The sequence below is a fragment of the Thermobia domestica genome, chromosome 7 (genome assembly GCF_964235325.1).
Source record: "Thermobia domestica chromosome 7, izTheDome1.hap1.1, whole genome shotgun sequence".
NCBI classification, from domain to species: domain Eukaryota; kingdom Metazoa; phylum Arthropoda; class Insecta; order Zygentoma; family Lepismatidae; genus Thermobia; species Thermobia domestica.
Window position 1 is genome coordinate 37,401,111 of NC_137460.1, and position 25,227 is coordinate 37,426,337.

Below are 25,227 nucleotides of genomic sequence, written 5' to 3' on the forward strand. Positions count from 1 at the left end.
CTCTTCACTTTTTGAGGTGACCTGTAGGTGAGACAGATAAGAAAGAAGTTCTCTCTTCACTTTTTGAGGTGACCTGTAGGTGAGACAGATAAGAAAGAAGTTATCTCTTCACTTTTTGAGGTAACCTGTAGGTGAGACAGATAAGAAAGAAGTTATCTCTTCACTTTTTGAGGTGAACTGCAGGTGAGACAGATAAGAAAGAAGTTATCTCTTCAGTTTTTGAGATGAACTGCAGGTGAAACAGATAAGAAAGAAGTTATCTCTTCACTTTTTGAGGTGAACTGCAGGTGAGACAGATAAGAAATAAGTTATCTCTTCACTTTTTGAGGTGACCTGTAGGTGAGACAGATAAGAAAGAAGTTCTCTCTTCACTTTTTGAGGTGACCTGTAGGTGAGACAGAGAAGAAAGAAGTTATCTCTTCACTTTTTGAGGTGAACTGCAGGTGAAACAGATAAGAAAGAAGTTATCTCTTCACTTTTTGAGGTGAACTGCAGGTGAGACAGATAAGGAAGAAGTTATCTCTTCACTTTTTGCGGTGAACTGCAGGTGAGACAGATAAGAAAGAAGTTATCTCTTCACTTTTCTTAACTTATACAGCATTAAAATACTGAAGAAATTTGGTAAGAAGCAATAAATTAAACTTCTTGATGCTATAGCCATAGAAGTGTATGACTTGCCAGACGGCTCACAGTCAACTGGGTGATGAGTGACCAGTGAGTCGGTTCCGATAACCATTTAGCCTAGATGAAGCTCTTGAATTACATTAAAATCTTGTACCTTAATTTCATATGGTTCTGTACTAACTAGAATTTTCTAATTCTTTTACAGAGACGTAAATCCGATGATAAATATATTTTTACATAATTTATGCTGTAACATATTATTTTACTATAAAATTAACTCTACTGATATACTCTGTTATGCAACCCGAAATGCTTTGGTGTTGGAATGTACAGTATAACACCCAGGATATATTCGAGATTGAGCTTTCTTCGCATCGAGAAACTACCAGAGACTTCAAGAACTGATTGAATATGGAAACAAAACAATAAATAAATAAATAAAATAACAATTTTAAAACTTTCAAAAAGAAAGTTTTATAAAATGTACAAAAAGTGAACATTTTTTTTGGATGGCATAAAATAGAGAAATAGGCCTAAGGTTAAAAAAACATTGGTCACGATTGGTTATAATGGATTATAGGGAGTAACTCAGAGCGCCCAATGCTTCTATATTATGTCACCTTTCTTTATTTTATCCCACAAAAAATCTCCTTTTGTTCATTTTTCCTCTTTTCGTAACAGCACCCATTCTGGAGGAAATCCTTAAAACACCTTTCACGTCTAACACAATATAGGAGGTACTTGAAGTACAAGAAGATGCATGTCCGTTGTATAACATACAACAAATCATATAAGCGAGAAACAACGAAAAAAAAGCCACCACGTGCGTGTTAGTTAAGTACAAGTGTATGTAATATCCCATACATACACTGACGGTGACCTTCTAAGCAACTACCACCGTGAAAATCCGACAGCATGTTCTTCAATCCTTTTTTTTTTTTAATTTATATATAATTTCTTTCTCAAACAAGAAAAAAAGGATATCTCAGAAAATAATCTGCAACAAAGAAAGACAGGAACTGCAGTCGGCTAGGAAATCTTAGCCAGTTGCTTTGTTATCTGTTCGTTATCTCACCAGGAAGAATTGTCATGCTCACTTCACTTGATGGATCAGTTGGAACGAAGAAGATACCTTTCTATATTCTTTTTTCTTTTTTGCAAAGTAAATAAAGAGAAAACATTGGAAATGTCCCAAAACATCAGAGAAAAGGAAGACACCCCACGAAGTGTTTGCCATCAATAAAATTCTTCTGTTAGAAGGTCTTAAGCATTGGGGCTGTTTCAAACGATTGACAAGGTTGTTTTGTTTCTTCTGGTTTTAATTAGAAAAGACAGACACACTCAAGGAGAGTATCTTTTCTATTTTTTCTTTTTCTTATTTTTCTCTTGAGACTTCCTTTTCGTTTGGGCTAGAAGAGTTGTTTTAGGGAAAAAAAAAAGTTACCTTCTACCCTCTTCGGGTGGTCCTCAGTTTAATTTATGAGTAGCTTGCTATGAAGCAGATGATGTTCCGTCCGAGTGATCTGCTTGAAGTACACTGCCTATAAAGATTGCCTTACGGTCCTTCTTTCTCTAATAGCAACACGGAAACTTAATTTGCATTTCTTAAAATTTATCTTTTCAAGTTTTAGGTTTTTCAACAGTTTTGTCTTGATTAGATTTTAATTACTAGGTTGCCTTAGAGAAACAACCCCAGCAGAGGCGGATCTAAAAGGTAAAAACTAAGGGGAGGGGGCAATCAGAACCCAGACTATGATAGGTGTATCTTGAGTTTACTATAAACTTTCAAAAATATATAAATAATAGCTTCACTTATTTTTGTCACTCAACAAACTAAGGGGAGCCTATGGTTAGATCTGCCTCTACACCAGTGTCACGCTAAATTCTATATAAACTAGCACAAAACCTGCAGAGACAAAGCTAAACAAAACTAAGTACAAAAAGATTAAACAGAGTGAAGTAATAAAACAGAAGAACTATTTTAGAATATTTATTTCTGAAGGGAGAAGGTGATGTACAGTGGCGTATTTAGGGGGTGGCTACCGGGCTCAAGCCCCCCGATATAGTAATATATATAATAACTGTATACCTACATAGACTCAGTATATATACACTCTCTCAGGAGAATGTATATAGGCCCCACTGAAACAAAATCCTAAATACGCTACTGTTGATGTACATATTTCAATTTTCTTACCCAGAAACATTAATGTATCAGCTCTACATTCTCACAGATTCATTTATATGGACTAATGATAACATGTTTATGCTCTTATCAAGCAAAAAAAAAAAAAAAAAAAAATCTTCCTCTTTAACGTTCCATAATTATGCCCATTAGGCTAAAGGAGATGATAATTAAGAGAAACAAATAATGGAGGAAGAATTGGTGGAATGAGAATGTGTAAGAAAACGGGAGTACCCCCGAGAAAACCCCACGGACACGATGTTGTCCACCACAAACTTACTTGGCCGGGAAACGAACCAGAGTCGCCATGCATCAGAGGTAAGCGCTTGTCCACTGAGCCACCGTACCCCATCGAGCAACTTCAAATAATCCCTTTTAACACTAAAGGATTTTAACAACTCAAAGCTAAAATTACACAGAATTAATAATAACTTGCACAGCATTTTGGGAAGGAACAGTTCATTTTTTTTTTTTTTTCAGTTCCTTATGTATTTTGACACGAGGATTTTCACATTGTATTAAGGGATTTAGGCTTTTTTCTGATAAATGTATAAAACAAACAAATCACAGGAGAACACTGCGTTTTATTGTTTCCAGTGGAAATCCAATCCAAGCGTACGGCTAGAGAAACTGATAGAAAGAATGTATTTATTAAAAATAAAAATAAAAATAAAAAAAAGTCAATCTGTGACAAAACCCCAATCAGAGTGCTATTGTATAATTTTAGTGGATATTCATTATTTATTTGTCCAATTTCTTGCTGAGTATTGTGTTGCTACTTCTCGAATGATAGTTATGTACTAATATTTTTGGTACGTTTAGGAAGCTATCAAATTCAACACTAATTAAAGAAAGTATAAAAGTTATTTTTTTATTTCAAACGCCATTAATACATTTTACTTTACATACAGTAAGTTTTTAGATTATTGGCGTAAAGAGACATATTTTACAAAACTAAAAAAAATCTTAGGATTATTATTAACGTATAGAAGAAAAAAAACATTACGGGCCTAAGGGAGATCCCTATGGAACACCAAAAACGTCGAAAGCATAACTTTGAATAACAAGTTTAAAAGAACAGTTCTGTAGATAACATTTAAATAGTATTTAAATATTCAAGACAATTTCCGATGTTGAAAAAATGTTTCTACAAATTTGACTAGAAAATTAACTAGAATGGTTTGTTTTAATTTTATCAAGAATGTTGTGTATTCTGTCGAAAAATTTGAAGCTTAAAATATAAAAACGATAATCTTGGGCTGTTGTGCTGTATGGTTGCGAAACATGGTCACTTACTCTGAGATGAGAACGCAGACTGAAAGTATTTGAGAATAAAACCCTAAGGTGATAAATTCGGAGCCAAGAGGAATGGGAATGGGGAATGGTGAAAACTTCATAATGAGAAAGTGTATAGTTTATACCCTTTACCTTACATTGTTAAGATCATTAAGTCTAGAAAGCTCAGGTGAGCAGGTCATGTAGTCAAAATGGAAGAAAGTAGAAACGCTTTCAAAGTTTTAACTGGAAATCCAATTGGAAAACGACAGTTAGGAAGACCTAGGTGCAGATGGGAGGATAATATTAAGATGGATCTCATAGAAATAGGCGTACAAAGTAGAAACTGGGTCCAGTTGCTTAAGGATAGAAGTCAGTGGAGAGATTTTACGAACGCGGCATTGAATTTCCGTGTTCTATAGGTCATACAGTTGGTTGGTTAGTTAGAATGTTATTAGTGCTAAAAAGTTTTATTCGGAACAATACTCGTCTCAAAAACATCTTCGTTGAATAAATTTGAATCCTTCCAAGAAAATCAGAAACATTGTCGTAATTTGTATCAAAATTATTTTGATGAACGCCATGCTTTGTGTATTAACTACACGTGTGTACTATTTACATTTAATATCTCGGTCGACAACATAGACACACATGGAGAAACCTTTTAGTCCTGAAGAAAACGTTAACCACAAAATTGACTGCAAATTGAGTTACACACACGCGATGTTTTGTAAAAAGTAGTTCAGAAAAATAAACACATGACAATGAAAGTACGTTTTCTCGTAAATGTGAGAGAATGTATAAGTCATATTGTTCGGAAAAAAATTGTCTCCAGAAAACGCTCATGAGACAGAGGAGTTTTTTTTTCTTCATATATAAAGTAGTTACGGAAACATTTTCTCAAGCACTTTCGCCCAAAATGTATAAATGGAAATTATGTGTAACAATTTCAATAATTTTCTTTTCTTTTCGTGTAGTTAAAGCTGCTTTTATTCCGGTTTGGTAAAGTAGATGTATCCATTTTCAAGCTTCTTTTCAGAACAATTTGCATTCCTAAAAGACTACTTAATTAGAGCTTTTATTGTTTTCAAGTTCAAAAAATGTATTATTAGGAACTATAAAAAACTATAAAGAAAATACCTTAACTATAGATGTCAACACTGAGGAAAATCACTGAAAAAACAGAGAAAGGGGCAGAGAAAAGTACTCCATATTATCATGGATCTGGGTTACTTATGAATAGAGACCGGATGTTTAGGCACTAAAAACCTGGAAAATAGGCAGGCAAATAGGCACCAAAAATTTAAAAAATAGGCAGTAAAATAGGCACTAAAATGTAACTCCAAATAATGAAGATAAATACTCAATACCATTAAAAAATAGATTCAAGTCATAGATAATGTTCAAAGAATATAGAAACATACTTGTTTGTTAATATCTTCTTTTATTGTATATATAAAAACGAAGCTTGTTATGCATTTCATACATACTGGGTGAACCTGAAAGATGTGCACATACTTTGGGAGCTGATTCATGACATCAAAAGAAGACAAAAACTCCTGTTGCATGTTGTCGAATTCTGCGTCGTGTACAAGTGACAAGGGGGCCAACTTGGAATCCAAAATGGAATCCTGACAATTAGAACGAGACATAAAGGTGTTCACATACTTCGGGAGGTGATTCGTGACATCCAAGAGGACTTTTTTTTACTTCTTTTCATGTCACGAATCACCTCTCAAAGTATGTGCACATCTTTCGGTTCCGTTCCAATTGTCAGGATTCAATTTTCAATACCAAATTGGCACTCTGTCAGTCGTACAAGACACGGAATTTGACAAAATACAAGAAAACATTTTGCCTTCTTTTGATATTACTAATCACCTCCCGAAGTATGTGCACATCTTTGAAGTTCACCATGTATATATATCGTAACGTACCACGTGCTTCTGTTTACAAACACTTAATATGTGTGTATTATTTATGTTATATAAATTATATATTTTCCCAATGAAGGCTTATTTTGAAGAAAAATGCATAGAATAGGCAATATTAGGCACTAAAGCAATTGTTTAGGCACTAAAGGCCAAAATAGGCAAAATAGGCAAAATAAAATTGGCTTAAATCGAAAGTATAAACCCCCATATAAACTTTAAAACGTTATTTTTGATCATATCTTTAATAATAAAGAATAGGCATTTTGCCTAACATCCGGTCTCTACTTATGAATAAAGTCACATAGTACTAACATTCACTGAGCATTCTTAGTATGTTCGGAAAATCCTTTAAATATTAAAAGATTATTTTCTGAACATCCATAAGGGGGCACGGTGGCTCAGTGGTAGAGCATTCTCCTCCGGTGCATTGGGGTCCCAGGTTCGATCTCAACTCGTGTGGACTTTGTGGTGGACAAACATCGTGCTCGTGGTTTTCTCGGGGTTCTCCCGTTTCCTCCCACTTTCTTCATTCCACCATTTCGTTCATTTCTCATCTTCACCGTCTCCTTTAGCCTCACCGGCATAACCGTGGGACGTAAAACTCAAAAATTTCATTTCATTTTCTGAACATCCATAGTATGCTAAGTAATATTCCTTACTTTAAATAATAAATACCTTAAATTCGCAGTAGCAAAGTAAAGTTCAGCAAATATCCGCAAGCGGTTGTCTACTGGATGAAACTGAATTTTTTACTTCTGTTACTCCTCATATCCTTTTTTACTGCCTTTAGGAGAGTATATTTTAAGCCTTTTCCGACGGAATATTTTTTCTTACTATAATTTGATATGATAGTAAATTGAGGATACATTAGACTATATAAAAATACATTTTGTTTCTATTGTTGCTCAACAATGCGGAGGGGAAAGGGGACTCAGGAATCCCGTGAAGCGGATATTCTTCGACATTATAACACACACAGGAGAAATAATGTATGAGCAAAGAAAATGGGACTTAAAAGTCCCGATAGTCAGAAAGGGGTAAATTTTAACTTCCATCTAATTATTTCGTTTTATTGGTATTTCTATTAATTCATTGGTGTTATTTACTATGTCGTAGTTTGTTTTTATCTTTCAATATATGAAGAGTTCGGGGGAAAACAATGATAACACTAATTTTAAAACCAAGTGAGTTGGTTACAGAAAAAAAAATAATAACATTCATATGAGCTGAATTGTGTAAACAATTCAAGATAGAAAAAATAACATACTGACTATGCTGTTGTTTCAAACTTGAACTCTTTCCACAATTCAGCTCACATGAGTGTTATTATTGTTTTTCTGTAACTAACTCATTTGGTTTTAAAATGAGGGTTATCATTGTTGCCCCCCGAACTCTTCATATATTTATTTTACAGGGTAGTCTTTTATTAAACAGTGGGCAGTGCTTTGTATCCAGATGTGTCAAAATCATCTTCACCTTGCAATCAGGAATAAACGTCGAAGACTTCTGAATTCGGGTATTTCGTTGCTTCACGACAACGCTCGACTTCATACAGCCCGTTTAACGGTGTCCGAAATCTAAATTATCAAGTCTAAGTGTATCGCACACTCACTCTATTCTCCACATCTCGCTCTAGTAGCTTTCATGTTTTCATGCGCTCAAAGAGCGATGGGAGGTAACAACTCCGAATCGATGAATTAGTAAAAACAGCATCCATAGTCACAACCAAAAACATTTCTCTTATGAGATATGCACCTACACCCAAAGCGCTGGGATAGTGCATTCCACGTCATGGGGGGGATGAAATGAATCTTTCAGTTTTACGTCCCACGTTTATGCTGGCTAGGCTAAAAAAGACGGTGATGCTGAGAAATGAACGAAAATGGTGGAATGAATAAAGTGGGAGGAAACGGGAGAACGCCGAGAAAACCCATGAACACAGTGTTTGTCTACCATAAAGCTCACTTGACAAATGAATGCAAGGGTGGAATGAATAAAGGAGAGGAAATGGGAGAACCTAAAAAAGCCAAGCACACAGTGTTTGTCCACCACAAAGTCCACTTGGCGTGAGCTGGGATTGAACCAGGAACCCCATTCACAAGAGAACACACCACCACTGACCCACCGCTGCATGTCATGGAAAGTGCGCCGAATAATGAGTATTTTGTATTTCTAAATTAAGGTTTTCATTTCATATAGTAGCAGTAACACGGATTGGGAACTTAGGATTTTCTTTGATGGGTGAACAGTATAGATGTAACTTTCTCTAAAATTTCTTTCAATCTATCCTTCAACTTCGTCATTGCAAAGCACTAGATCTAGAAAGTAGTTGACATAAAACAATTCAACTGTAGTATTTAATGCTTTCATTCTTAGTCTTACAACATAAACATTCACATTCTGAGCACTGTAAAATTATTCCTTCTTTAAGCTCTGAAAGTAACCACCTTTGCCTGCTGACAAAAGTTCAACAATCCTTTCAACTTCGTGTTTACTCTTGTTATTAAAGTATTAAATTATACAAAGAAGAAGAAGATGATGATGATGATGAAATTATGAAATTTACTTGCGAAACTTAAATATAGTTTATAACTATAGCCAACAAAAAAGTCAATGATGTTATAATCTATGGAAAATGTTGAAACCAAAGTGCATTTTCAAAATCCACGCTTTTGATCCTTATTGACACAGACGGAATAAAGAAGAGACGTACTATTGCTTGCGTTAATTCGTAATCTTTAAATGAAATAACTATCACTCACGCTTCACCTATTTAGTGATGCATGCAACACCTTAAGGAACAGAATGAATTTGTGGTTGTGAAAGAGTTACTTATTTTTTCCTGCACGTTCAACTAACCATCACAGTAAGACAGATGTACGTAGACGTTCGTGGATAACTGTTGTCATATAAATAACAAAGATGAAAAAAAAGTTACATAAGTATTTTCAAAACTATTTGATTTAGAGGACAAGATACTCGTATCGGTAAAATGATATCTGTATAATGTACAGCATTGATCTAGGATTTCCGAGGCACTATAATTAAAAAAAAAGTACAAAGTAGTCAGCCATATGGCGCATACAGTGCACAAGGGAATCAAATTCTTTTTTGGTCATTTTGTATAGTATTTCAACTTTAAAAATCTCAATCTGAAGCTCTCTTTGGAGTTTAAAATATTCATGTCCAAATATTATTAGGATTAGGGTTAGGAATTAGAATTCTGGGCTTTCGGCATCTGTGGCCATGTTAGCCCGTCACTAGGATTAGGGTTAGGGATTAGAATTCTGGGCTTTCGGCATCTGTGGCCATGTTAGCCCGTCACTAGGATTAGGGTTAGGGATTAGAATTCTGGGCGTTCGGCATCTGTGGCCATGTTAGCCCGTCACTAGGATTAGGGTTAGGGATTAGAATTCTGGGCGTTCGGCATCTGTGGCCATGTTAGCCCGTCACTACGATTAGGATTAGGGATTAGAATTCTGGGTTTTCGGCATCTGTGGCCATGTTAGCCCGTCACTAGGATTAGGGTTAGGGATTAGAATTCTGGGCTTTCGGCATCCGTGGCCATGTTAGCCCGTCACTAGGATTAGGGTTGGGGATTAGAATTCTGGGCTTTCGGCATCTGTGGCCATGTTAGCCCGTCACGAATGAGGGATGATGTCACTCGGCGGTCACATTGCTCGGGGAATTGCATGGTAGAAATAAGAGTTCTCTTAGTTCTATTATGAGGGAATTGAAGAGAAAGAAAGGAATGAGGAAGGAACGAAGCTGCTTGGGACCATCACGTTAGGTACCATCCCGACATTTGCCTAATGTGAATAAGGAATATTCTCATTCAGGATGGCTGGCCTGAACAAACTGTTACACCTTTACGACCGAGTGTTCCTACCGAAAATCGAACCTGGGACGACTGGCAGTAAAGGTAAGAACGTTAGCGCCTTCTACATATTGTAATTAACTCTTATAATGTGAAAAGGGGGTTATTTTTTTCATGTATTTATGTGTATCGTACAAACTTTGTATCCATTTCTGTCATAACTTTGGTACTACTTAGACATATTTTCCTTATGTTTTGAATGTCTCATGTAACTTAGAAATGACGTTACGATGAGACAGGCTTCTCTTCATTGCTTTACAACTCTAGATAGTATCAGTTCATAATGTTTATTGAAGTACAAGTAAACTACTAAAAAACACTTACAGTCATTTGCAGTTTGTGTTACATTGCACACCAATAGCGCTAGTCACGTTTTGCTTGGGGGGAGAGGACAAGACTCCATCAATATAATTAGGATTTCACGTTTATCGTTAGTATATGATCATACTACTGATTAAAATCATAGGGACAACTGCCTCTCATCTCTACAGCCTCAAATTACGTCCGTGGTCTCTGGCACAGACAACGACTTGAACTGAAATAAAATATTCAATTTAACGTTGTACAATTCACTCCTTTGCTTGAAGAAGATGAATGATTAATGAAAGTGAATAACCGTGAAGGAATTAATGGAATGAGAATGTGGAGGTTAGCGGAAAATATCGAAAAGACACAAGGATACGATATTGCTCACCACAAATTCATTTGGGATGGGATCGAAGCAGTCTTCTTGCACTAGATTTGTTTTGATTTGATTTTCAGTTCGGCATTCCTTTCAGCAGCGCGGCTATATGAGACGTGGACCTACAGATTAACGTGGAATCCGAACCACATGAGCGCCCGGTGAGAATCAAACTCTGGTCTCCCACGCCAAAGGCACGTAGGCTAACCGTTTAGCCACAAGGGAGTTCATCTGTCACTAGAGAAGAACACTATACCCATTGAGCTACCACGTAGACAATGCTTTGCCTACCTATACCTAGGTATATAGAACTGTCACCCATAACAAACCTATACACCGATAGTTTACATCTTCAGTAGATTTACGGCTAGAGATTGGCTTTATTAATAAACTGCTTAGCCTCAAGGTTAACATTTGCCAGGAGTTTCAAATTATGCAGGTTTAAACTCTAGACCGCCTGCGATACAGCTTCTAGTGTGGTCCTATTTTAATAGGTTCTAATTCATAAGCTTCAAATTGCACAGCAGTTGCGAATTCACTCCAAATTTTTGAAGGGAAACTGTTCAAAGAATATTGACTTACGTAATAGTAGAACTTAAATTTTTTTACGCAATCCTCTCGAGATTCTCGTATCAAATGAAGCGATCCCATACAGAAACTGAGTTGGATACGGCTATCTTAGATAATCGATCGCTCTCCTGCTTAGATAGTCTCTTAAAGCATATATACATAATAATTTATCTAGTTCCTTGCAGTAACTTCGTAACAGTAACTTCTTTTCTAATGCTTGAAATTCACAGGAGGAAACGCAGTGCACAACAGTTCACAATAAAAAGTCTAAAGATGAGCTATTGTGGTGGACAAACACCGTGTGCATGGGTTTCCTCGGAGTTCTCCCGTTTCCTTCCACTTTCTTCATTCCACCATTTCATTCATTACTCATCATCACCGTCTCCTTTAGCCTCACCGGCATAACCGTGGGACGTAAAACTCAAAAGATTTCATTTCATTTCATATATGACCTATACAAAATATGTCAATACTGCGAGAAGTGCCTGTTCTCCGTACCGAAAAAGTAAGATTTGTAGAAAACAACCTGAATATATGCTTGCTGAATATAACCTGATTATATGCAACCTACAAAACTCCAGGATTCTTTGGGTTGTCTACATTACAGGCAGGCAAAATTTTGAATCTCTTCCTCCTAATGAGGAAACATAAACCTACAATGCTTACAGTTGAAATCTTTCAGTTTAACGTCCCACGTCATGCCCTTCAGGGTAAGGAAGACGGATGATTATGACAAGAGAATGATGGAATGAGAATACGGGAGGAAATGGGAATATCCCAAGAAAATCTACGGACACAATGTTGTCCACCACAAACTTACTTTGGCTGGGATCGAACTAAGGACCCCATGCACCAGAAACAAGTGTTCTATCACTGACCCACAGTGCCCCTCCTTAAAGTAAATAGCCCTTCCCGAACAGTTACCTAAAAGTGTGCCATAAGCCAACGGTGTAGATTTATATATGGAACAGAACAAACAAGTATTCAGTTTTGTGTGGTATTAGATATTTGTACTGTAAGTACAAAATCTTGAGTCATTACCTCTCGGTTGAAAATTGTTTGCAAATCAGGGAATTTCTTGCATGGGGACTAAAAAACTTAGCTGAAAACGTTTTCTTATATTACCCACAACGAATTACAGCTCCACTTATATTTTTCTACCTACATTCAGCTAGGTTATTCTAGCAATTTTAACATAAATGGGGAAAGAACTACTGCTGTATCATTTTATGAAGAAAAAAACTTAAAACAAAATGCTATTTCTATAGGCCAAGACGAAAATCCACGAGTGTATGAAGAAGACACATAGTTTTGAACTTAGCGTTCCTTTCAGCAGCAAGGTTATATGAGACGTGGACCTACAGTTTTAACGTGGGATCCGAACCGCATGAGCTTCCGCCAAGAATCGAATCCGGGTTTCCCGTGCATGAAGAAGAGACAACAAAAGTAAGAATTCTTTATTTTTAGAATGAGAAAATCAAAGAAATGAAGTCATTTAAATATTTGGGTGTAGTCTTAGCAGATGAAAGAAATGAAAACGTTAGAGCTGGGGCAACGAAGACAAAGCAAAGGTACAACGGGAATAAATAACTACTGACTAGCTTCGCCCACTTTGATCCTTACTTACTTCACTTAACCCTCATGCCATCAATACGATACTCTTTCACTCTACCTCACAACCACTCCTTTTGGAAAGCTCCTTCGTGGCTAAGCGGTTAGCGTACTCGCCTATCGCGCGGGAGACCCGAGTTCGATTCCCGGCGGGAGCTGCTGTGGTTCGGATTCCATCTTAATCAGTAGGCCCCTTCCCATATAGCCTCGCTGCTGAAAGGGATGTTAAACTCCAAATCAACTAACGTCAACCAACTCCTTTTGGTATTATATTTACTCAACCTCACGCCAGCCCGTACGTAAACAAAACACTAAGACAGGAGAGGCCAAGATATTCTTTTGGGGAATATGGGAAACTTTAGTCCACATTACATTTATATTTTCTTAACACATAATTGTTATTATTATGAAATACAATTTTCCTTTATGAGCTACATAGAAACAAAAGCATTTAAAATATATATGCGTAATTAGAACAGTTTAATGTGATTTTAACAGCTTTTCAAAATTGTTCTGACAAAATACTTGAACTTATGAAAACAACAAATTACTACATCCAGCTCCCTTTCAAAGATACCAGGAATCGTTGTCAAGTCAATAAGGTCAGAAACAGAGCGGTCAAGTTAAAAATAAAATAAAAATAAACTCTGTTGCCGTTTCGATAGGAAATATTAGCTGGAAATGCCAATATTTTAAATTGAATCTCTATTCCGTCGCACAACCAAATCGGAACTTATTTTTCCTTTGCAGTGATATAAGCCAGTGTTCAAACCTATTTCATTGACGACATACACTGTACTAAATACCCACATTCAAACATACGTGTTTCATTTCTAAAATTATTACTAGTATAAATTATAATGGTATAAGACTCTGTGTAGTAATGTAGTAACTCTATGTAGGGATTGCGTTGATTTAGTCGTATAACACTTTCCTCTGGTACATGGGATTCCTGGTTCGATCCCAGCTGGTGCCATGTGAACTTTGTGGTCGATAAAGACCGTGTTCATGAAATTTCTCGGGGTTCTCCCGTTTCCTCCCACTTCATTCATTCCTCTATTTTTTCATTCCCATCATCAGCGTCTATCTTTGCTTCGGTGCATAATCGTGGAAGAGAAGTTACACTAGATCTTTCATTTCACTATATAGTATTCAGTATTATTACTGGCGTTGCGTGGTATAGTGTCTCTCAAAATTGATTTTTAACTTATTATTAAATGTTTCAAGATTTTCAAATTCTAAAACTTCGCGACACACTCTATGGAACTGTACCACACACGGGTTAGAAACTACTAATATAAGTTATAAGAATACACAGTAAAAAATGGTTGTGTTAATTCAACTCAAATTTAACACAGGGCAGTGGTTCCAGCGTGACTACCACTATGCAGTGTTAATTCAATATAGACCCATAGGTGTTAGCGTTTAACACAGGCGGTGTGTTACGTTTTTAACACACAACCGTGTTGAGCGGTGTTAAATTCGGATCTGTGTTAATATTTTCGGTGTTGATTCGACACGATGTTAGGGTTGGTAGTGTGGAGAAAAGTGTTGAGTGTTACTTGTGGCAGTGTTGCACCAACACGAAGAAAGTAACACAGTGTGTAGTGTGTTAATTATTTTGTGTTAATATTACACAATGTCAAGTGTTAATATAACACAGGCCCTGTGTTATTTCAACACCATTTTCTTATTATTTCAACACACAATCTGTGTCATAATTCAAGGTCAAAACCGTTTTGGTGTTAATTCAACACTCCCTGTGTTAAAATTCAAGGTCAGACCACCAGATTAACACCGTTTTTGGTGTTAGTTCGACTCCAGTTCTGTGTTAGTACGACACCTATTTCGGTGTTGTAATAACTCCATGTGCGGAGTTGATGGAACCATTTTTGTGTGTTGGTAAAGCTTGTGGTGTGCATACCTACGATTACCGAAGATTCTACTTTTAAAATAAGAATAGTAAACTACAGAACACTTCATTTAGAAAATCTTCATAAACTTTTTTTTTTTTTTGGTCTTCTTTCCCTTATTGTGAAGTATTTCTTGATGGTGCGAAACACAACCTTCACCAACAACTTGTTCAATAATGATAGGAATCTCTTACCCATATCCTTATAATATGTTTGCCTCTTAATCAAGTTTCTACTGGTTTTCCGCCATTTTTGAAACATAGTCCCAGATGATGACTGGTGAGCTCTAGTGCAGTGTAGAAGTGACATAATAATACGGTGTTTTTCTCGCTGTTGACATATTTCTTCAGAAACATTATGTAAAACAATTGAGAACACATCGCGCGGCTTGCATGTTGAAATTTTGCGAATACCTGGATTTGTTTAAGTATTTCTTTCTAGTATATTTAACTGTAGCTTCAGTACAGTTATATAATTAGATGGCCAGCATATTTGGCAATCACGCACAAAACAACACCGAAGATTCTACACTTGTGTTAATTTAACACACAGGCTGTGTGTCATTTCAACTACCGGCATTTGAACACAACTCCAAATGTAGAGTGAGCTATTCTAACCTGTTTGTGTTATATTTCAACACAATTGTGTTAACACATAGACATGTCGTTGAAATAACAGAACGATTTTTTGCAGTGTACCTTGACTGTATTATCAACCTGCCACTAGATGACTGTATTCTAAACCAGCCCGCTAGCTGACTGTCTAAATCTGCCGCTAGTGCGCTCAATAGCCGCAACGCGCTCCCTCTGTTGATCAACGCGCTATTTCAAAAGTTGTTTCTTTTTGAACTCACCTCGTATATATGGATATAAAAATATGACAAATTAGTCATAGAGTAGCATTAGTATTAGGCTAGTGTTTCTGATTTCTATTACTTCACGACTTTTTAGTGGAATGGTTTTGTGAAAGATAAACTAATATTTTGATTACTGGCCTTCCGTTTGAGATTTCAAGTAGACAGCTGATATTAGAAGATTCAAACAAACCTAACAGGACAGGTTTAACGTTTTAAGCAGTATAATTGGGCTTGATTTAATTACCAGACATTCCAAAGAAGAAGAAGAAGAAGAAAGGATTGCATTATTTATGTTTGCGCTCCATTGATTAGACAGAAGGTCATTCTAAAAAAAAAAAAGAAAACAGTTAAGTTTCGGTTATTGCGTGAGCATATTCCTTTTTTCTTTTACATCATAATAACAAACTTTAAAAAAAATGCAAAAATGGTTTCTTTTATGTAATAGTAATAGGCCTAATGAAGCATGTGGTATGAAAATGGGCAGGTACAACAATAACAAAAACAACAACAAGACAAACAAAAAAGTGACAACTGAATGTTGAATGAAGACAGTCAGCTTCCGTACGGATGGAACAAAAACAGAATACACAAACCTCTTCCACTGAACCGCCTTAAATGACGTAAACATAACTCGTTCATACACGCTATATGTACCTATTGTAACGGTTGTGGTTATGAAATACCATTTTTTTTATTTGTAGATTTGTTTTGGAACTGAATACCGTAGCACGGTTTCCGATAATTACATATATTGGTGTGAACAAGAAATATGTAACAACATACCACAGGAAAATGCATAAACAATAACTGTGGACTGAATAAAAAGAAAACAAAGTGTTGCAGGTACTTATTTTGACCGAATTGACTAACGCAACTGTTTCTTTTGTAACCGAAAACGTGCAATAAATCCTGTTGTGTAAAATTGAACATAGCATTTCAAATAGGGTTTGGTTAAACTATCATTGAATGGACAGTTGTGTAAAACATATATATACCATAATAAGAGGTATAAACCGCACGAAAAAAATATTTCTGCAAGTGAGTTGAATTACAATGCGTACGTAGCATTTGAAAAAATAAAAGAAAACATGGATTTTTGTTCATACACTCAAAGTATACTTATAGGCACTGTTAGCGATAACGTCCACCCCCGTCGACCTGGCGGTACGGAAGAGCTTTGAACTTTAAAGACCCCTCTCAAGTTATGAACCTCGATTTCCGTTGGACTTGTTTTAGTTCTTCAGGGAGCGGGTGAGGCAAAGCCAAGTTCGTCGCCACTGACTATATATACATCCCCCTTTCCATTTAAAAAATTGACTTGAATCCAAAATGGCGGATTTCAAGATGGCGGCCATGAATGACACACTCCAAAAGTTGCGGACCCTCATCAAACCTCTGCTCCCATTATCACTTTTTACTTTTCCCGTCGATTTTCAAACTTATGCAAGTGTCCAAGGACTTTTGACTCACCCTGTATGTTGCACAATACTGTAAGACTCATTAGTATTAACTTTACTACAAAGCCAATGTTATAGTGAAAAGTTTAGCAACACAACGTTTATAATTGAGTAGCAAACCATTGATAAGTTGTGTATTAGGGTGGGTCAAGAAAACATTATTCAAGTTCGATATTTTAATATTATTTTTTTAAATTGCTTTTTGCATTCTTCTTGAACAAAAAAACTTGTGCATTTTTAAAAACTGAAGTCAACTAGAATATTTTACGTTAGACCTACTACATGCAAGAAAGTTTTCCTCAAATTTATTGAAACTTACAGACTTGGAGAAACTTTTCTCGAAGAAGTTATAAAAATGATAATAAAGATAGAGGTATTAAAATATCGAACTTTTTTTTCTTTTTACGATCCACATAATATGTATACGTGTCCAACTTAAGTGAATTCATAATCGAATTTAACCTAACAGTTCCACTTTGCCAGACATAACGCGTGTAATATGTTTTTGCAAATAAAAAGAATCCCATCAATAGCTGCACATGACACAGTTGAACACAATTTTTTTCCCCAAGCACCTAAAAGTAGTCACCCTATTCTGTTTTCTCCTCTTCCTTCTCCAACTTTCAACTTAGAGAAAGATTTAGGAAGAACAAAAAGAAAAGTTTACTTTGTCAGTTTTTTAATAAAACGTGAAGGAGAAATACTTATAAAATATACATTTTTTTAAAAAAAAAATACAGAAACATGGCGAGGAGAGACTGGAGGCTTTCGCAATGTGGGTGTGGAGAAGAATTGTGAAAAAGAGCTGGGTAGAACGGAAGATTATAGGAAGGAAGTGTTAGAAACATCATGGGAGAAGTGAAAAATTTTAGATTTAATTAGAAAGAAAAAAGAAGAGAAATTAGGTTAAGAGGAACTTTATCATGAAGTTACGGTTAAATGAGAAAAGAGAGAGGGGCGAGGCTATAGCTGATTGACGTAATTAAAACGGAAAATTATTACATGAAGGAATAGCTGAGTACAGTGGCGCAAGTAGCCTACCGGTAATGACAGACTATATCTATGGATAATGATCAGGCCTATATGTACAGACAGGCTACAGGGATCCGAACCCAGGGCGGTAAATTCCAAGGGGCGGCATATTAAGAAAATTCAAGATTGAAATATATGCAGAGAAAAGTTACTATCCATAAGAAAGAACTATTCTGAAGACAATGTTAGTATTAGAGAGCGACCAACTCCTCTCCGTAAGTCGCTAGTGGCGTTAGAAGAATCTGAGGCTATTGTTTATTGGTTGTGAGTGTAATCTATGCATTTGGATATTTATACGTTCCGTCTCGTTGCTGGTGGCTCAATGTAAGCGGCAGCGGCCATATTGTTTTGGCTTATACTGAATATGAACAAATAAGGGAGATAAGGGGCGCAAAATTTTCTAAGGCCCAGGGGAGTAAAATAACTCAGTATGTGTCTCCTGCGTTTGACATAATTCCTAATATCTGCATTCTAGTTTATATACGCTTTATTGCTATTCATTTTAACATTTATTTACTTTTCATGGCAACAACTATAAATTTCACAATACTATCAGCACATGACGGGGGAGTATTTGACTCCTAATGGTGACACATATATTCCTAACAGTGATTCATGTATTCCTAACAGTGACATATATACTCCTAACAGCGACACAAATACTTCTCAAAGTGACAAATATGCTCCTAAAAGTGACACAAATACTCCTAATAGTGACACATATACTCCCAACAGTGACACATAGGGACACAAATACTTCTAACAGTGACACATATACTTCTAACAGTAACTCGTGTACTCCTAACAGTGACATATATACTCCTAACAGTGACACAAATACTTCTCAAAGTGACAAATATAATCCTAACACTGACACAAATATTTCTAATAGTGACACATATACTCCCAACAGTGACACATAGGGACACAAATACTTCTAACAGTGACACATACACTTCTAACAGTAACTCGTGTACTCCTAACAGTGACATATATACTCCTAACAGTGACACAAATACTTCTCAAAGTGACAAATATACTCCTAACAGTGACGCAAATACTCCTAATAGTGACACATATACTCCTGACAGTGACACATATACACTTAACTGTGACACAAATACTTCTAACAGTGACACATATACTTCTAACAGTAACTCGTGGCCTTTAACAGTGACGTATATATTCCTAACAGTGACAGAAATACTTCTAATAGTGACACATATACTAATAACAGTGACACATATACTCCTAACAGTGACTAATGTACTTCTAACAGTGGTACAGAAACTCACATCAGTGACACAAATACTAACAGTGACATATACTTTTAACTGTGACACAAGTACTCCTAACAGTAACACACATACTGCTTATAATTAATAGACTAATATGAAAAGCTAATATTGTGGCATTAAATTAAATAACGTTAGTACGGAAAAATCTAATGATTTACTTCTGCCTGAAAATATAGAGTTCTGCATGGCTCAGCTTCTAAAAATCCTTCCCTGGCAATATAGGTACACATATCCAGAAGGTGAAACGCTTTGAGCAAAGAAAGTTATCAGTATGACACCATAAGACAACCAATATACCTTGTGTTTGAAAAGAAGGTTCAGTGACGCCACCCATGTCTCTCAAGCACATCCTTAATACTACTACTACTACTACTACTACTACTACTACTACTACTACTACTACTACTACTACTACTACTACTACTACTACTACTACTACTACTAATAATAATAATAATAATAATAATAATAATAATAATAATAATAATAATAATAATCGCATGCTTTTCTTTAATTACCGGGCAAAAAATAAGGGAGAAACAGTCGAAGATAGTGTATCATTTAAAATTTCTCGCTTCTATTGTAAATTGTTGTTGGTGTTAACGCCTGACTTAGCGTCGATTTTCTGAAGAACTGGCAAACTGAAAGCATATCTTTTTCTCTCTAAACGCAGGATCTACACTTCTGTGAGCACCATCGCAGCAGTTAGTATCTTCCACAAAGAGAAAGAAACCAAAGATTCTTAGAACGAAAAAGGAAGATTAAAAGAAAAGAAAGAAAAGCAAGATTAGACACGGATGACCTCCAATTTTACCATCCCATCTGCAGGAAATGACTGTAACATTAATATTTATAGCAGACTACACTTTTGGTCCTACAACACATGTCGATTTGCTGCATTTACATTTTGCATCATCCTTGTAAGTATACTCTGAGTACAGGTGCAAAAAAGCGACTTTGTTTGGTAGGTCTTTCAAATAAAAACGACTTTTGAGAAAGTGACCTTTTTTTTGCAAAAAAAATTCTACTTTTATTTTATTGTACTGGATTCTACAATAAAGAAAGCGTCTTTACAGTGTGCAGTGCTTTGAGACCTGTGTTCAATCCGTGTTTGGATCTCTTGATTGGGTTTCAAAGTAGAATTGTACTGGGGGAGAGGTGGTTCAGTGGTAGAGCGTTCACCTCCGGTGCTTGGGGTCCCTGGTTCGATCCCAGCTCGCGCCGTATAGACTTTATGGTGGACAAATACCGGACTCGTGGGTTTTCTCTGGGTTCTCCCACTTTCTTCATTCCACCATTTCATTCATTTCTCATAATCACCGTCTGATTTAGTCTAACCGACATAACCGTGGAACGTAAAAGTCAAAGATTTTTTTTTTGAATTGTACTGTTTACCTGCAAGTTATGCAACCCACCTATCAACGACTTCGTTTTCGCACAATACATGCCGTTTTTGTGTTTCCTAAATTCTAATTGGCTGGTGAAAAAATACTGCCATGGACAAATCTATCTATATAAATAAAAATGAAAAGACTGTGCTTGTGACTTAATAACTCAATCAAATTTTCAACATAGATGAGATTCGGAACTGGGATGTTTTTTTTATAATTTCACTTTGACGGTGCAGCTTGGGGAGGGGGAGATATATAAAAATGATCGAAAATGACCGATATCAGTCAGCGTTTCAGTAATAGAAGAAAGTGACTGTCTAACGGAATATGTTATTATTTTTTTCTTATTTTAACCAAGTGAAGCTGGTAATTGACGCTTATTATTTAAATTTATGAATTTGTCAGCAATGAGGTCTGTATAGAATGAGCCCTACAGTTTAAAGCAAGATCTGAACCAGTATAGTACGTTCGATGCACTCCCAGCGTGAATCAAAATCCAGCCATTTTTATGACAATATTGATAACTGAATAATAGGGTCAGTAGTAGAGCGCTCAGATCTGGTGTGACGTGTCTCTGGTTCGATCCTAGGCCATGCGAGTTTGTGGCGGAAATATTGTGTCTGGTGATACCCACCAGATGAGGAATTTCCCGTCTCGTCTCGTTCGAAAACGAGATAAGAAGTACAGTTTCAACTTCGACTTGAAACTAGAAACATGGCAATTCTCATTTCATTTTCGAGATGAGATTTTTTTTAGTTTCGTGGGCAACACTAGTTCATCCAAATCTTATTAGATCTCAAACGCTATTTTAATGTTACATCATTCATAGTATAAAAACTATAAATTGATAAAGTAATTGTGCAAACACAATGAAGGGCATTTATCAAAGTTTAAAGATATACAATCCATTACACAATATCCTCCAACAATAAATATCCTCCAATAATAAATATCCTCCAATACTAAATATCCTCCAATAATAAATATCCTCCAATAATAAATATCATCCAACAATAAATATCCTCCAATAATAAATATCATCCAACAATAAATATCCTCCAATAATAAATATCATCCAACAATAAATATCCTCCAACAATAAATATCCTCCAATAATAAATATCATCCAACAATAAATATCCTCCAATAATAAATATCCTTCAACAATAAATATCCTCCAATAATAAATATCATCCAACAATAAATATCCTCCAATAATAAATATCATCCAACAATAAATATCCTCCAATAATAAATATCATCCAACAATAAATATCCTCCAATAATAAATATCCTCCAATAATAAATATCATCCAATAATAAATATCCTCCAATAATAAATATCCTCCAATAATAAATATCCTCCAATAATAAATATCATCCAACAATAAATATCCTCCAACAATAAATATCCTCCAATAATAAATATCCTTCAACAATAAATATCCTCCAATAATAAATATCCTCCAATAATAAATATCGTTTCAATGTTGTTATATTACATTCTTCATGGGCCTGTCGTGAGACAGAAAAAATCTGATAACTTCTAGAAGAAATTAAGAAAATAAATAATCACGTCATAAATTTTGTACATCGATTTACAAAATGAGACGAGACCAGATTTCTACAAAAGTTTACGAGACGAGACGTAAAAATACAGGGTGTGTACTAAATTTTAAAAATGAAATTTCGTGACCTTTTCTTTACCAAACCATAAGATTTCGTAGCATTCTCAAGTGCGAATTTGGGTGCGAATCAGGCCGAATTTTCATACATGCGATTGAAGCACACTTTGGTTGCGATTTGGTAGCGTCTAAAACCCACCATAGACACTTTTCGTCGTGAATTTTGACGTTTTATAGAACAAAATTTTCCGGTCTGCACTTATATTTATACCGATAAAAAATTCGTAGCCCGAAAGCTAAATTTCGTGACTTTTTCTTGACTTTCATGACCGTTTTCCGATTTCGTTACTTTTTCGTGACTTTCATGGCCGATAGACACCCTGAAATATCATTTCTCGTTTCGTCCCGTGGCTATTATCTGGGCTGTTAGTGGCTTCTCTCGAGTTTCTCCCATTCCTTTCCATTTTCTCACTCCACTAATATTTCATAATCAATCACCTTGATAAGTTATTAGGGTATCCAGGCAAATTAGACCAACCAGCATTTTTAAAGTTCTGAGAAAAACGAAAAAGTGAGTTTGAATAACAACTGTAGTTTGCAAGAAAAATCAACTACATTGAAATTATATCAAACAGTATAGCTGGTATCTATTTGAATAACAGTATAGCTGGTCTACTCTGGCAGATAAAAATTCACATCATTACCTGTACTTTGGTATGAGTAACTCAATTTCGCAAAAATTGATACTTGGTCTAGTCTGGCTGGATACCATCCATTTATTTCCTTTGGGGAAGAGAAAGGTTAACACGAATATGATTTATTTTTGAAACGGACAAAAACCAAATAGTACTAGAGGCATTCTATCACAGGACAAATCATAAGCAACTGTATCAGCAGTCTTTGTGTGTTACTGTCATAATCCCCTGTCATAATTCATTTTCGTTTATATAGCGTACATAGTCTGATTAAAACTTACTGGAATTTTAAAGTTAAATACGTAAGTAGCTTTACTTACCACAATATGGAAGATCGCCTTTCCATGTGCCCTCTGAAGAACACGTTAACGTTGAAACCCTGAAAATAAAAATACATCAAATATCCGGTACAAATTCTGGATATAAATTACAATAGAATTACAACAGCATTTACATGTAATTTATATTATATGTATATAAAATACTAAAAGTGAATAACTTATCCACGCCAAGCTCATATTACTACAGCTTGAAACGTGAAATGTAGACAGAATACTATTTTGGTCATGAAAGCAAGGGGTTGTGAAAACGTGTCCTAAGCTGGAGTAAAAGAGAACTTTTTTCATTAAGAATATAATACTTCGCGAATCTCTGAGGTTAAAGAGATGAAACTCTATGTACATGTGTATATATATTCTTCATTAAAAGTAATTCTTTCTAAAGTTTTTTGAAATTTCAGTTCCTAAAAGGGGCTACGAATGCACTATCTATAACATTCGAAATTTTTTCGATTCTCTATTCAGAAAATGGGAGTATGAGGATTCGCTTATGTCAAATGTGGGAAATTCTGTGTATAAACTTTTAATTATATCTTTTACTCTTCTGTTTTGCTTAGATTTGATATGCATTATCTTTACAGTAGACATTTTTTATTTTATATTTGGGGTGTTCATTTATTATGTAGCCAAAATCCACTGGTGAAATCCTTACACCTAAACAAGAAAAAAAGTTCATATGAACATACGGCGAAAAACGCGTTGTTTCAACGTTATGAGACGCCGAAACCTAGAAAATTGTAACTTTGAAGGTGCCTAGCTCGAAAACTGAGATATCAAAGGCGGTTAAAGAAATATTAGAGGAACTAGTACATTGTCTACCTAAATAATCATGTTTCAGAGTTCGGACGTATCAGCAAAACGGATTTTATAGAGGGAGCTGCAGTATAGGTTGCGCTCTTCCACGTCTCTTTCTAAAATCATGTGCGCCGGTAAAACCCAACTTTGAAACATAACTATTTCGATAGACAATGTACTAGTTCATCTAATATTTCTTTAAAAGCCTTTGATATCTCTCATAGTTTTCGAGCTAGGCAGCCTCAAAGTTACAGTTTTCTAAATTTCGCCGTCTCGTAACTTTGAAACAACGCGTTTTTCGCCGTATGTTCATATGAACTTTTTTCTTGTTTAGGTGCGAGGATTTCACCAGTGGATTTTGGCTACATAATAAATGAACACCCTGTATATATATTGAAATCTAAACCTGCAGGTTACACTGTATGACGAGGGATTCGAACTACCTGGAAATTTACACCGGGAATCAAATCTAAGTCGCCCGCGGTGAAGGCGAAAATATTGATCATATAGCCCCATTTCTTATTTTCAAAAAAAAAAAAAAAAAAAAAATCAGAATGTGAGAAACAATTTTCATCTCAGACATTATTATTCTATGATAATATAGTCATGGGTTATTAAAGTCAGAACAATGGTTTCTTCTTTTTCAGTTCTAATTTCTTTTCTTGAAAAACATTAACTTTTGAAAACCAGATTTCTACTTATTTTAAGATTAAAAGGATCACTTAAAACAAGTAACAGTGTCAAGTGTACAAAAAGTGAAGAAGTTAGTTTGTATGAATATGGCATTTTCTTTAGTAATATTGGAACCGGAAGTGGTAGTAGATTTGTACAACTTCCGGTTTTATTAGAGGGATTAGAATAGAGATGGGAATATATTCTTGCGATGGTTATTGACAAAAAAAAAAAAAAAAAAAAAACACTTCTCGCTATCGATGACCAGTTTTGCTTTACAGTGATCAACGTTAAAACCGGAAGTGATTGATTTCTGCCAATCTCAGTCTGAATAGAGAATTAAGGGGGAAGATTGTGCCTATTTTTAGGAGGCAAAATTGATTTTTTAAAAAAGCAT

At 35.5% G+C, this 25,227-nt stretch overlaps 1 protein-coding gene across 2 annotated transcripts in view; it reads right to left on the reverse strand.

Moving 5' to 3' along the window:
- The window catches only part of fw (CUB and Sushi multiple domains furrowed), a 358,906-nt gene that overhangs the window by 120,216 nt on the left and 213,463 nt on the right, over nucleotides 1–25,227 (reverse strand). For both annotated transcript variants that reach the window (XM_081764487.1, XM_081764488.1), the window contains exon 3: nucleotides 23,346–23,404. In XM_081764487.1, the coding sequence (XP_081620613.1) occupies nucleotides 23,346–23,404 (59 nt within the window). The remainder of the gene's footprint in view (nucleotides 1–23,345; nucleotides 23,405–25,227) is intronic.